This window comes from Cydia splendana, chromosome 4 (genome assembly GCF_910591565.1).
Source record: "Cydia splendana chromosome 4, ilCydSple1.2, whole genome shotgun sequence".
NCBI classification, from domain to species: domain Eukaryota; kingdom Metazoa; phylum Arthropoda; class Insecta; order Lepidoptera; family Tortricidae; genus Cydia; species Cydia splendana.
In genome coordinates, this window is record NC_085963.1 from 10,369,757 (window position 1) to 10,383,286 (window position 13,530).

The 13,530-nt window shown below is 37.7% G+C and overlaps 2 protein-coding genes across 2 annotated transcripts; one reads left to right on the top strand and one right to left on the bottom strand.

Annotated features, from left to right (window-relative positions):
* Positions 1-1,847: 1,847 nt before the first annotated feature.
* Positions 1,848-3,561, bottom strand: LOC134789500 (uncharacterized). The gene is made up of 2 exons (XM_063760079.1): positions 3,379-3,561; positions 1,848-2,335 (listed from the first exon to the last, which is right to left on the bottom strand). The coding sequence occupies exons 1-2, from the start codon at positions 3,425-3,427 to the stop codon at positions 1,896-1,898; spliced, it is 489 nt and encodes a 162-aa protein (XP_063616149.1). The 5' UTR covers positions 3,428-3,561; the 3' UTR covers positions 1,848-1,895.
* A 2,771-nt stretch (positions 3,562-6,332) lies between these two features.
* Positions 6,333-10,735, top strand: LOC134789857 (endoribonuclease CG2145-like). The gene is made up of 6 exons (XM_063760529.1): positions 6,333-6,767; positions 6,862-6,973; positions 7,091-7,175; positions 7,796-7,948; positions 8,437-8,525; positions 9,969-10,735. The coding sequence occupies exons 1-6, from the start codon at positions 6,394-6,396 to the stop codon at positions 10,203-10,205; spliced, it is 1,050 nt and encodes a 349-aa protein (XP_063616599.1). The 5' UTR covers positions 6,333-6,393; the 3' UTR covers positions 10,206-10,735.
* Positions 10,736-13,530: the final 2,795 nt, after the last annotated feature.

Here is a 13,530-nt window from a genome sequence, read left to right on the forward strand (position 1 = left end):
CGAGTCCATTGGCCATGCTGTCTTACTTCGTGAACTTGTGAACTACACTTTCACTGGCTGAATAAATTTTAAAGCCATTGTTTACGCCTAAATGCGTCTTTTTAGGGTTCCGTACCCAAAGGGTAAAACGGGACCCTATTACTAAGACTTCGCTGTCCGTCCGTCCGTCCGTCCGTCCGTCCGTCCGTCCGTCCGTCCGTCCATCGTCCGTCCGTCCATCGTCCGTCCGTCCATCGTCCGTCCGTCCGTCCGTCCGTCCGTCTGTCTGTCACCAGGCTGTATCTCACGAACCGTGATAGCTAGACAGTTGAAATTTTCACAGATGATGTATTTCTGTTGCCGCTATAACAACAAATACTAAAAACAGAATAAAATAAAGATTTAAATGGGGCTCCCATACAACAAACGTGATTTTTGACCAAAGTTAAGCAACGTCGGGCGTGGTCAGTACTTGGATGGGTGACCGTTTTTTTTGAATTTTTTCTGTTTTTTTTTTGCATTATGGTACGGAACCCTTGGTGCGCGAGTCTGACTCGCACTTGCCCGGTTTTTTGTAAGTAGCTTCTATATAGATATATCCGTCTGGTGTGAAAATTGTTTCTCTGTTAATATCAAACTTAACTAACATAAATAATCTGACTTAATAAATTTTAAGTAGGTTCCCTAGTACATAGTTACAACCTCATCTGAGTTAAATCATTTATAAATGTAGTTTTTCTACTCGTCGACTGTAATTCGTGAATTAAGATTTCGTATACTAAACAGCATTTCGGTACTTTTAATGTATGGGCTTCCAACTCAACTATAATATTCATTTCGATACAGTTTAGTCAACTATAATGAAATTGACCAATCACAGCTCGCCGCGGTCAAGATAACGAAACAAAACCATAGCTCCAATGAATTATTTATTTTAGGTTGTATTGTAGGAACAATTGCTTCATAAGTCAGAAACGCGCATGTGACACCCTTAATATAGGAACATCCATAGACTACGAAAATTGTATCACGATTGTATAAAATACTATTCATTAATCATTAGGTAGGTATAAAACACCCGTTTTGTTGCTTAACTGCGGCGTATGCTGATCCTATTCAATTCATACAAGCAAACAAATATCAAATGCCTTTGCCTAGATGAAACCATTTGCCCCTCACAATAATTGCAGAATAGAAGTTTCACATTAGGGATCATCCATAAATTACGTCATGCTAGGACAGGTAGAGATGGGGTCTAAAACAAAACACGAATGAAAAACAAATTAGGTACGATGGGGGATGGGGTGTCGGTGTCGCAAGATACGTCGCGATTGAGCCAAATTTCGCATCTACTCCTATCATAGTCGTTCTCCTTTGTTTTTAGACGTTTGCCTACACATTTATTGCCATAACAATTTTAGTTTTTATTGCCTATAGATATTACTGAAGTCTTGTTTCGGCTTATATTTTGGGCTACTAGATGTCGCTAATACTTAAAATAAATATCTTAAATAGTCAAAACACTTACATTATACATTTTTCGAAGTACGAAAACTCCAATACTACCTTAGGTTTTCAACTAGAGTTTTTAAGATGGATACAAAATCTGAAAATCTTGCATAGTATATGTTTATATTCAGTGGTCATCATTGGCCTGTAACATACCTAATATAGGTAAAATAGAGGTAAGTATTTTACTTAATTTGCGTACGCTTCGTCCATATGGTAAGTTTACAGGTGTACAACAAGGCTTATTTTAATTACTTTTTTAGGTACATATTGGTATTATCCGCCTAGTAAATATGTAATATGTAATTAAGTCTGAAAGGAAAATGGTGTCAAAAAATGTAAAAACATAAGTTAGTACTTTAAAAAATGCTATATTTAGATCGTTCTGCATATAAATCTTATCACAGTTATCCCTGTTTAACAGCCTGGCTGTAACTGTAGGGACGGATGGGGCTACCTTTGCCTTGAGTATTGTAGAAGTTGACCAAATCCTTGACACTGCCGGGTCCAGGGGTCGTGATGGGGTTGGCCACTGGCGACGGGTTTATAGGAGCTGGTTTGATTTGATTTGGTGTTTTCGGTTGAGCGGGCGTGACAGCTGGTTGCGCTGGTTTGGTGGTGACGGCTGGTGCTGGTTTTCCTGTAGTCGGTGCTGGTTGGGCTTGGGCTGGTTTAGGTCCTGGTCCCTGCTGGGGAGTTGGGGCGGGTTGAACCGCGGGTACTGGCTGAGGTTTAGGCGGAGGGGTCGCCACGCCGCCGGGCCGCGGCGCTGGCTTGATCCCACCTCCCTCCATATTAATAAAGTCTACGTTGGCATGTTTGTCGAGGGGGGCATACGTCTTTTTACCTGTAATAAAAAAAAAATATTTTTAGTTTAGTTTAGCCACAGAAGAAATAATAGTACTACCGTACAGAAAGGACACTTCTTACAAACCCGAAGTTTGACAGCGGTTCAGGGTCGAATCATGCTATCTCTTTCTAATATATAGCACTGTCCCTTTCGGCTATTTAGGGTTGTCAAAATTCAAGTGATTATCTTATCTGTGGTCGTGCACGCACAAGGAAGTCAAGTGGTGCCAACCCTAATAATTGCTCGGAGCAATGCTGAGCCGAACGGAGCCGAGTTCGACCGAAGTCAGGAGTGTCTCCCCACTGGTTTAGCTTTTGAAAAGATAAAGGTGTAGGTATGTAATTATGTGCTAATGTCTGTTTGATATGATTATTGATTACCCTACAATAATATCTACTAAGTACTACCTACTACTTGTACTTATATATAGGTAACCTTCTAAACACGTTTCGCACTAAAAACTGCTCGAGCTGGAGCGGAATTCGAATTTTTAAAATCTGTTATTGATATTATTTGAAGCGCGTCTTGCTGGCATTCATATGAGTACCTACGAGAGAGTTGATCTCAAAATGAGACTAATAAGCATTAAGTTCAATTCAAATCCGCACATAAACAGAAATATGCATGATAATACTTACTTATTATATATAGCCTAGTGCAGGTGTCACGGGCAATTTTCATATCATGTAACAATTTTAGCAGTGTTAAACTAGAATAAGTTTACCTAACCTTGTTTAATCTTGTTTCACTGTATCAATAAACTATTTTGATTTTTTTTTTGATTTTTTATTAAGGTTAAAATAACAGGAAATTAACAATTAATCATTGAGGTTAGATTTAAGTATGTAAAATATTTACAAATTTTCTTCGACAGCCTGTCAAACATATAACCTATAAGAAAATGTTGTAGTAATGTTGTTTTTCAAGCAGACATTTTAAATATGCGTTCTAGTGATGCGTTTTGGATAGGTAGGTCCAAATTACAACCTGGCACGTACATACGAGTTGGATACGAGTGATTATACAAAATAGGCACTTACATTCCACGTAACAGACGACCAACAGCAAGGCAAATAATCCGGTCTTCATTGTTGTAGCGTGGCACTTGTGTTATATCCAAACTTAATATGCAGACTGAGCCTATATTTTATCGAATAGCAAATTTGGACGGGCACGATTCGCTAGTCGAGGTTAAGGAGTGATCTCACGACGCACTGGCGAGCTGGCTTGCCGGTCGACCTCTCTTGATAGCTGACCTCATACGATAAACAGTTTCCTGAATCAATTAGACCCTTAACAGTAAGACAATAAAGTGCATATTTATTCGAAGGATTGCAAATTTCTTAATACTTACCTAATACCTAACATTGTTCGTTACAGATTTGTTTATTTGGGTTCAAGTAAACTAGTAAGTATTTATAAGTATTATGTTCTTTAAATATCAGCTTCCGAGAAATATTTGTGATATACTTAATAGCGATTTTCCTTAAGTGATAAGAAAATTAAATATTACGATCAAAACAGGATGTCTCTAAATTGACTTTCACGATTTACCTACCTATCTAAACACAGGTACCAAGTCTTAGCCACTTAATTTTATGAACAAGTTCGAAGTTCTAATGGATAGTAAAATTAGCAAAAGTAAATGGTAGGCAGTCATTAAATAATTGTGAAGATAGCTCCAGACAAACTAAAGTAGGTATCTAATAGAAAAGTGAGAAAACTACAAACCAATCAAGTAAATCGAGAGAAAACGCGCATCAATATCGCAAAATCGTGTCAAAGTTATTGCCTCTAAGAAACATGCCCGTAATTATTAATCTTATCTCCATAAAACCAGTTCGTGACTGGGATAACAAATAGCTTAAATGTATACAAATCTGGTAAGAAATTATATAGCGTCTATAGTAATTATTGTCCTAATAGAGAATTGTGAGCGGTGAGTGTACAGTTGTAACAGTGGATGCAGGCAGATGATGCATAATACATAAAGTAAGATAGATTTTCCCGCCTCGCGCCGGCGCACGCGAGTGTGCATTGCGGCTGTGCGCTCGCCTGCGACCGTATGGTGACGATGTCTCTTCTCTGCTTTCTTTTACACATTGCCTAAACAATCGAGCACACGTGGCGGGAGAAACTGTAGTGAGATCATCTACTACCACTGTTATTACTAATTGGATATAGGAATTATTAACCCATAAATTAAGAGATATAGTTATATGTATTTATAATGGGCTATAAATACAAAACAATGTGTATTTGCTATTAATATTTTACACTCACGGTACGAGTAGGTGGTTTTAAATACGTAAATAAGTGCATTTAAATTTAATGGTGTGGTACATAATTAGGTATGCGAAGAAAAAAGTAAGCTATAACAGCTTAGGTATTTTTGCCCTAGGTATAGATGCCTTAGCATAAAACTGTAGTTACGTTTCCTTAATAAAAATGTATCTGAGCATTACCACTACACATCGGTAACTCGTGGCATTTAGGTAGCACTTAAAAGATTAGTGATGAGCACACATCGGTAACTCGTGGCACTTGACAGTTTCTAACAGACTAGTGATGTGACAATAATGTTCTTCATATACGAGTCGAGAAAAAGAAACCACTAAAAAAACCGGACAAGTGCGAGTCGGACTCGCCCACCGAGGGTTCCGTACTTTTTAGTATTTGTTGTTATAGCGGCAACAGAAATACATCATCTGTGAAAATTTCAACTGCCTAGCTATCACGGTTCATGAGATACAGCCTGGTGACAGACGCACGGACGGACGGACGGACGGACAGCGGAGTCTTAGTAATAGGGTCCCGTTTTTACCCTTTGGGTACGGAACCCTAAAAAGGAATTAAATAAACTAATCTTTTAAGTGCTTAGTTAACTTTTCATTATTTGTTCTGCAAAGTCCTTTTTCCATTTCTATAGCTCTTTACCCTGTTCACTAACGTCTAACCAACATCCACAATAACCTAAGAACCTTTTTCAAACACCTTTTATACCTTTATTACATTTAGTTCTTAACTAGTTACGTCGCCTGCGATTCCTGCGAAGCCCTAGCACGTGTGAGGAAATAATTACTGCCATTAACCATACAGGCTGATGCCTACTTTCAATCGTATAAGTATTCTTCGTTTCTAAACTAATCTCTCTAATTATCAGCTAACCATGACTGGAATGTACAATAGCGTTTATATTCAATTACTTAATTTATATAACGCCTTAAGAGTATACTTTTAAGGGTTCCGCAAAAAGAGACAATCGGAACCCTACCTAATTATAATTATAAAGTCACAAAACTGTATGATGCTTTTAATAAATTTGTCATACCCATATACTACCATAACACGAACCAAATAAATTTTATGATAGTAGGTTGAGTATATATTTTTGAAATAAAAAATGATTGAATATTTTTTAAACGAATATTCCACATATCATTATCCACCTACTTTACAAACAGCATGCATTTACCGACAAAAAATCAAATCCAATTCATTGAGCGTGTTACCTTTTTAACTCGCCTTTGCAAACAAAGCGCGTGCGAACCAATACCTTTCCTATCCAACTTCAATAAGTAAGTATGTCATTAGCACGTCGAGATGTGATGAGCAATCAGGGTTGTTATTGATAGCAACATACTTAATCTTAATACTAAGGTCAGACTTGTTTAAGAGGACGGGAAGTAGAATCGCATTAGATATTCAGGGCAATCACCGCAAATAGCGCAAAAACTGGAAATCCGCGGGTTATTGAATACCAATAACATGCTGTATCTAAATGCTATGTTATGTTCCACACAACATTTATTCACAGAACATTTTATTCCAATTGTCAGCACCGCCCTAGTGTAAAATGACCTCGTGATTAGTAACACCGACGTATAATCGGTGGTTGGACTTACACTGGTTCAGTTGAGTGTGATCGATAACCGTTACGATGAACAAGCCAGGATGACGTCACCCCAGAGGTCGCGCACATCGGTGCGGAGCGGGCGCAGCTCAGAGATCACTAGTGCGCCGTGACTGTATTCGACACCACGTACTGGACCAACATGAAGTGTGCTATAGTCCTCCTTCTGTGTCTGGCGGCCTGCCAAGCCGACGACCTAGCCTCCGCCGCAGGTCAAATCTTCAACAATATCCTTCCCAATCTCATCAAAAACCAGGCGACTTCTAGTGACGGAAACAGCGCCCAAAACACTCTCCAGCAAATCGGTACTGTTGTCGGCGGTGTAGTGGATTATGCCAAGACAAAGAGCTATGAAGACCTTCTCAAAACAGTGCAGGACTCCACGACGGATGAAGATTTGCTGCGAGTCAGCGAAGAGATGTTCAACGCTGATATCAATAACGCATTCAACTACATCCAAGTGAACCTGCAGGGCCAAACCAGCCCCATGTCTAAGGACGACAAGGCTCCTGCTAAGTAAGTCGTCAACGCAACGCTTCTGCCTTTCATTAGACATGTTCCTTTGTAAACAATTTAGGTATTGATTTTCAATGTTTTTTTGTCATCACAGCCTCCTAGCTGTTAGCGACAACGTTTGGAACGGACCAACTATCAAACCATTCGTGGCTCTTTTCGACAACTACCACAAGAATGTCATTAGGCCAGAGTTCGTCACCCCTAATGTGAGTATAATTTACTTTACAAATTACTATGTAATATGCGTCTTCACCGTATCTGTTTACTAGTTTCAAGTATCACGCCAATTGAGGAAACTTAACATGAGTGATGTCATTTCGCAGGAAGAGTCCGAGCAAACTACTTACATCAACACTATTTTAGCGACCGGACCTATTAGGAGTCTCATGTCCTTCCTAGTAAGCAAAGGTTAGTACATTCTGTATTATAAACGCAGCGCCTGTACTGCATACTTCCGCTTGATTATTTGCGGACCTAATGTACAGTTAAAATATTCTCAACAGTACGTTAACACTTCACCCGTCTTCAGTCCCGTCTGAACACTTACCTGTCTACTTTGAAAAAATATTGAGTGAAGTACGGTACGGTTCCCCCGAAAGTATGACTAGTATTGTTATGAGGATTTTTTCAATAGAGAAATCCTCCTATTACCGTACGAAATGGAGAAACAGTCTGAAACATTGCCCATCATTAGGGGTTTCAACATCGCGATTGTCAAACGATCAACACAAGATCATCCCGGCACTTTCATTCTGTCAACTACTGTCAGAAAGTGAGGTATGCTTGTTTTATGTTTTCTTCATCACGCGAACATCATAGGCCCACTGAGCACGAAACAAAAGCAAACGCTAAATTATGGATCTTTGAGATTAGGAAGACCGAACATACACTTCGATTTCGACGCATTCCGTTCATACATTTCAGTTTTTGCGTTGCTATGAACCGCGCTTACTTAAAAAAAAATGTGTAGCTGAAAGCACTGAAATATATTCACCGACTTTACTGTAAAAATTTCAATGTTAACACAGGCTTGACTCAGCTGAATGAATACCAGGAACAAGTAAACCTGTTGAAGAAGATTTGGTTCACCAAGTACGCGCGCCACTGGACCGGTCTGTGCAAGTGCAGCTGCGCCTTCGAGAACATCTTCATGGCTGAACTCAAGTCCAATGATGTTTTAGGTACGTATGTATGATCTATGCGCTATTGCAATAACCTTTGTGCATACCTTGCAGTTACCTTTGTGCAGGTTTGGTTATGTATATTACGGAAACGTGAGATAGGTACAGTCACCTGCAATAATATGTTACTCTTTGAAGGCCGCAAAAATATATGACACGCTCTTATGGCTCTACGAATAAGTTCTTGTCAGATATTTTTGCGCCCTTCGAAGAGTAACATATTATTGCAGGTGACTGTACCTACCTATAATTATGCCTATGAACTTTCATGGCTTTGTCATATCAACAGGCAGAATCGACGTTCGATCGTACATAATTGACGTTTTTGCAATTAGATATTTACTTACCTTACGAGCAAAGTATCTTTTGAGTTCATAAATCGCAGTCAGTAGCAATTAGGCAGTTGGAAAAGCGTTAAATTATAATTAATGATAATTATAAACTTACCTATTAGTTTTGTGTTAAAACCTATTCGTTTCTTTTCACAGGTCTGCATAGTTGGCTGTTCTTCGCTAAGCGAGAACAAGACCACAAGGCCAACTACCTGGGCTACGTCTCCAAACTTGACTTGGCTGGAGTAAGTACCTATGCAATTATTTTTTGTATGTATCATGACTGTTAATGTGCCACTACGTACTGCGTTTGCCGATAAGGCCGATAACAGTATCTGGTAGGCTGTGTTATTTCTATTGTTATATTTCTAGAAAACCTGCCTATTAGCCCTTGGAGCCTAGCAAGGTCACAATCGTACATACGTAGTCAATCGAAAAGTAAAAATGTATCAGATATTGTATGCTGTTTCCATACATTATTTATGTTTCGTTTGGCCTTTTCAATCAACGATTGTCATCTTGGCTTGGCAGACGACTGAAACGAAGGCTCGCTTTATCGAGGTTCCACTTTTTCCATATCGGTCTCTGAAACGGTACCGTGACATAATAGTACATTTCAATGCAAGTGTGAAAAGTATGTTATTATTTACGAGTCCTGAGATGTCTTTTATGAGCCGTAGGCGAATAAAAGACACGGGACAAGTAAATAGTTAATAACACTTTCACACGTACATTGAACGACGTTTTTTAATACATTTGCGAAAAAATCACAGTAAAACAAATATTGGAACATGAGTATTACACTTACATTTACGAATTTTCCCTTGAACTTGAATGATATTATATATTATTCATCACTATAAACTACTAAGCCCACCGGATTAGCAAGCTGAAGTGGCAATGGGCAGGCCACATTGCACGCAGAGAAGATGGCCGATGGGGTCGAAAAGTGCTCCAATGGAGACCACGGACTAGCAAGCGCAGCGTAGGACGTCCACCCACAAGATGGACAGACGATCTTGTTAAGGTCGCCGGAAGACGCTGGATGCGGGTCGCTTCCAACCGGCACGTATGGAGGTCCAAGGGGGAGGCCTATGTTCAGCAGTGGACGTCTTATGGCTGAGATGATGATGATGATAAACTACGTTCAGCGTTGATTTACATTGCCTCAATGAATCACATAAACTCATTTAATACAAAAACACTTTTATACTTGCAATTTAAGATAATTGTTTTGATTTGATACAACTAAATTTCAAGTGAAAATGGCGGGCGCCGGTTTTACTTTTTAATTTTTTCTGTTAACGACAGCCAACGTGGCAATGATAGTTCAATTCAGCCAAATAATAAAAAAGTTTTTTAGTGAAATATCGTATTTAATAACGTTTTATTTATATAATAACAAATAAATATTTACTTTATTTCGTGTAAATATACTTTTACGTACGTAATAAATGTCCAATGGCAAAATAAAAATATATTAAGTTTTTGAACATCCAAACTCTTTGGTGTGGACGTATCAAATAGGGTCAGAATTAAATTTAAAAAAGCTGGAAAAGTAAAAAGCACTAGTTCGCGAAAAACAACTTTGCGAACGCTAAACAGCTACGTAAAGTAGCACTTTTTGAGCAACTGTATTAAAAAACTATCTTTCAGCAATTTTTAATATTTCTTCTGTAATCTTTCAGAAAGGACTGATCCTGAAGCAGCACTCCATCCTCAGTGAAACGAAGGATGCTCCCGAAGTGACCATGTTCGTGGGAACATCCCCCGAGCTCGAGACGGCCCTGTATACCCTCTGCTTCATGGCTCGCCCTGACGGACAGTGCAGGCTGCGTTACAACAATGTGCAGTTCACCATTCAGACCAAGACTCTCAAGGCTGAGAACGTCAAGCTTATAGACACCGCGTATCCAGTCTTCTAAGTGATAGTCTTTATTACAATACTCTTAAGGTCGCATTCGGTCGGTGAAATGACAAAAACCAACAAACGTCCATAGTTCATACTCGTAAGATGGTTAAAAGCAAGATACGGTTTATAGAGTTGGGTATAAATGAACTATAGCTAAGCTAAGCGAATAGGATAATGTGTACATGACAATAATACTCTTAAATAAATATTTAACTAATATTCACCTAGAACTGTTTACAAATATAATTTATAGACGTTTTAAAGCGATTTATTTCGTTATCTACCCCCAATAACCCTGTAAACGCTGGCGCGCGTCATTCCATTATGTACCTTATTTTATAAGCAGAACGTATACAATTGAATGACTTTTACTATCTAAAGGTCAGGTCGGGTAACTCATGTGATAAACTCAGTCAAAAGTGCGATTGACTCAAAATATATAATTAAAACAAACAAATCTCATATCAATATGCTTTTAATTGCGATACTGTTAATGACAAACAAGGTGATGATTTCATAATCAATGCAACTTTACGACAGAGACTCGATTATACATTATTGTCTATACCTATGGCACAATTTAACGAAACTAAGAGTCGCATTTACAAACGTCGTATACATGTATGGTCTAGGACTAGGATGATGATTTTATGAAGACAGCCATAGAAAAAGTGAGAATATTGTTTTATACAGCGTGGGCGCAAACAACCCGACCAACTTTAACCATATGTATTCCTGACGGTATTGGGATCTACAAGTAAATAAGTAAAGCTTTAATTTTACCATCCTTATTTAGTTACTCGTAATAAAATAAATGAATATCGTTCAGTTCTAGTTTGTAATTAACAAACCAATCCTATGACATCCTATTTTGTCTAGGACGGGATTTTCTAAAGATAAAGATTTTAAAACTACATTTTGGTAAATAGGATTTATGCCCAAAAATAGCCATTATACCCATTCAACATCCGAATCTATGGTTTAAGTCTGGTCAACACTACGATGTACCTAACAAAAGTACTGGGGGACTAGCCAAGCTGACAATCGTTTGCGCCGTAGCGAACGAAACGCTAATATCTCTCTATCAGTATCACTATTCCATATTAGTGCGATGGACAGAGAGAGGCGTTTCGTTCGCTACGGCACACATGATTGTCAGCCCCCTGAACAGATAACTTCACGCATACATGACTTACGTAGAAAATAGCTTATTTCTTTATTATATTAATTTAGATGTAAAAGTAGGGGCGTCAGCGCGCGTTCTTATCACAGACTTGATATTGCTACTGGAAGTTTTGCTAGTAACTAAGGAGTATCTTATGTAAGGAGGACTTGACAACAAAAGTTGACGGATTTCATGTTGTTATTCATATATAACCAAATAAAGGTTATGTCTTATACTGTATTTTGTGGAATATAAATAACAATAATAACAACAATAGCCAACAGCCCAACACAATGAATAATTAAATTACTTAGGAGTCTTAGTGCCAGTTGCACCATTCGCACTTGACAGACTGATCAACGTCACCCGGCGCGCCGCGGCAGTTCAATATGAAACTTTCCATACAATAACATTTAGCGAACTCTTTAATGATGACAAACATTTTGGTGCAACCGACCCTTAGTAATACCAAAAAGAATAGATGGTATAGAGGGGTCCTGTCATAGTAAATTTTGTAGTCACAGTAAATTTACTGTCATCTATCGACACACGACTAAAACTCAAAATGAAAACGTATAAAATTATCCAAAAATGTATATGGATAAATGATTTTATTATTTTTATATCATTTTGATCCATGTTCATTCACTGATATCTATGTATTAAAATTGTTAAATATGGAACGGTGTCGTCACGCCATCTAGCCGAAAATAGGCTAAAGGTATGTGCGGCATCTATTCGAGAATGACTTTTTCTTGACTTCCGAGGCACGTTTTTTCCTTAGACTTTATTCGTCTTATACGAAGTTACATATGTCTTTGTTAATACGGATGTTGCCTGTAGTTAGTTTTTTTTACACCACGCAAAAAACAAAGCAATAGTAGTTAATGTTTCTATAATTGGTATGAATTAGATAGTAAAAGAAGATAGAAGTTGCAATTACCTATTTTAGGAGATGTTAAATTACAAAAACTGCCGTTATATTTGCTGCGTATTTACATATTACAGTTACTGTTTAAACACATTTTAAATGTTTCATTACGTCAGGTGACAAGCAAAACTCACTAATTACCACCACACTTTCATAGCCATAGTGAACCATATTACTACTAAAAGAAGGTCGATTTTTGTTTAAATTTTTTTAGTAATTAGTGACTTTTGCTTGTCACCTGACGATTTCATATAATTAGAATTATATTGTAATGAGTCACTAGGCGCTGACAAATGTGCTTGTATGTATAATTGTATATAACAATCATTATGGTCATGTATACGTGAAGTAATCTTCCAGAATTATATTATTTAATGTGCCGCTTTCAAGCAAAAGGTAAACTGGCTGTCGGTATCTATAAAACATATTTTGTATCAATTTATATAAAACCGACAGTATCGTACCTACCTTTCGCCTGAAAATGTTACAATAAATACCTTTACAAAAACAAAATCTCATACAAAATGCATCAACAATATTCGTACGAATTATAAACGAGTATAATAATCTAAAAAACAATAGTCAAAAATACTTAACAGTGATGTTCAAGGCCCTTTAGGGTTTTCTCATAAGTAACAACTATAAATATTGCACTAGAAATGCATTCAATAATGCAAGATTGCAGATACCTACATCATTAGTGATTATCAACGTATATACAATACATCCCACAGCTGGGCAAGACAGAGATCTTCTCTCATGGAAAAGTAGGGTAAATTCTCTAGTAAACTATATAAAAAGTAATTTAGTTGATTCATTCGATTTTATAAAGATATTGAGAATATAAAAGTTGATTTTATTTAATGCTATTGCTATTTAACGAGCATTATTTAAATAAATATAACAAGATTAATAAGGTAGAGCTCTTGAAAACTGCTTCAACAGTAGTTTACGAAAACGAGACATCGTCCTAGCTGAGTTTGTTTCAAGGAAAACAGAGACTTTAACATCCCTTTTAGGGTAAGATGCCAATCGTTAACGCTTCGTAGCGAACGAAACGCAACTGTCTCTGTCGCACTAATATGGAAGAGTGATAGAGAGATAGCTACGCTACGCTACGGAGCGAAAACGATTGGCATCTTGTCTACACATACACACCCTGATGTTCGTCACTGATTATGATAAAAATAGTTATTTACGATACAAGTGTGGAAAAGAGGAACGAGTTGCGAATTACCTATT

Bases quoted from the DNA above. Each gene is read 5' to 3' on its own strand.
- LOC134789857 (XM_063760529.1), top strand. From the start codon at position 6,394: ATGAAGTGTGCTATAGTCCTCCTTCTGTGTCTGGCGGCCTGCCAAGCC. The intron at 7,176-7,795 runs GTTAGTACATTC...ATGTTAACACAG, and splicing joins GTCCTTCCTAGTAAGCAAAG to GCTTGACTCAGCTGAATGAA. The intron at 8,526-9,968 runs GTAAGTACCTAT...GTAATCTTTCAG, and splicing joins CCAAACTTGACTTGGCTGGA to AAAGGACTGATCCTGAAGCA.
- LOC134789500 (XM_063760079.1), bottom strand. From the start codon at position 3,427: ATGAAGACCGGATTATTTGCCTTGCTGTTGGTCGTCTGTTACGTGGAA. The intron at 2,336-3,378 runs GTAAGTGCCTAT...TTTTTATTACAG, and splicing joins GGTCGTCTGTTACGTGGAAT to GTAAAAAGACGTATGCCCCC.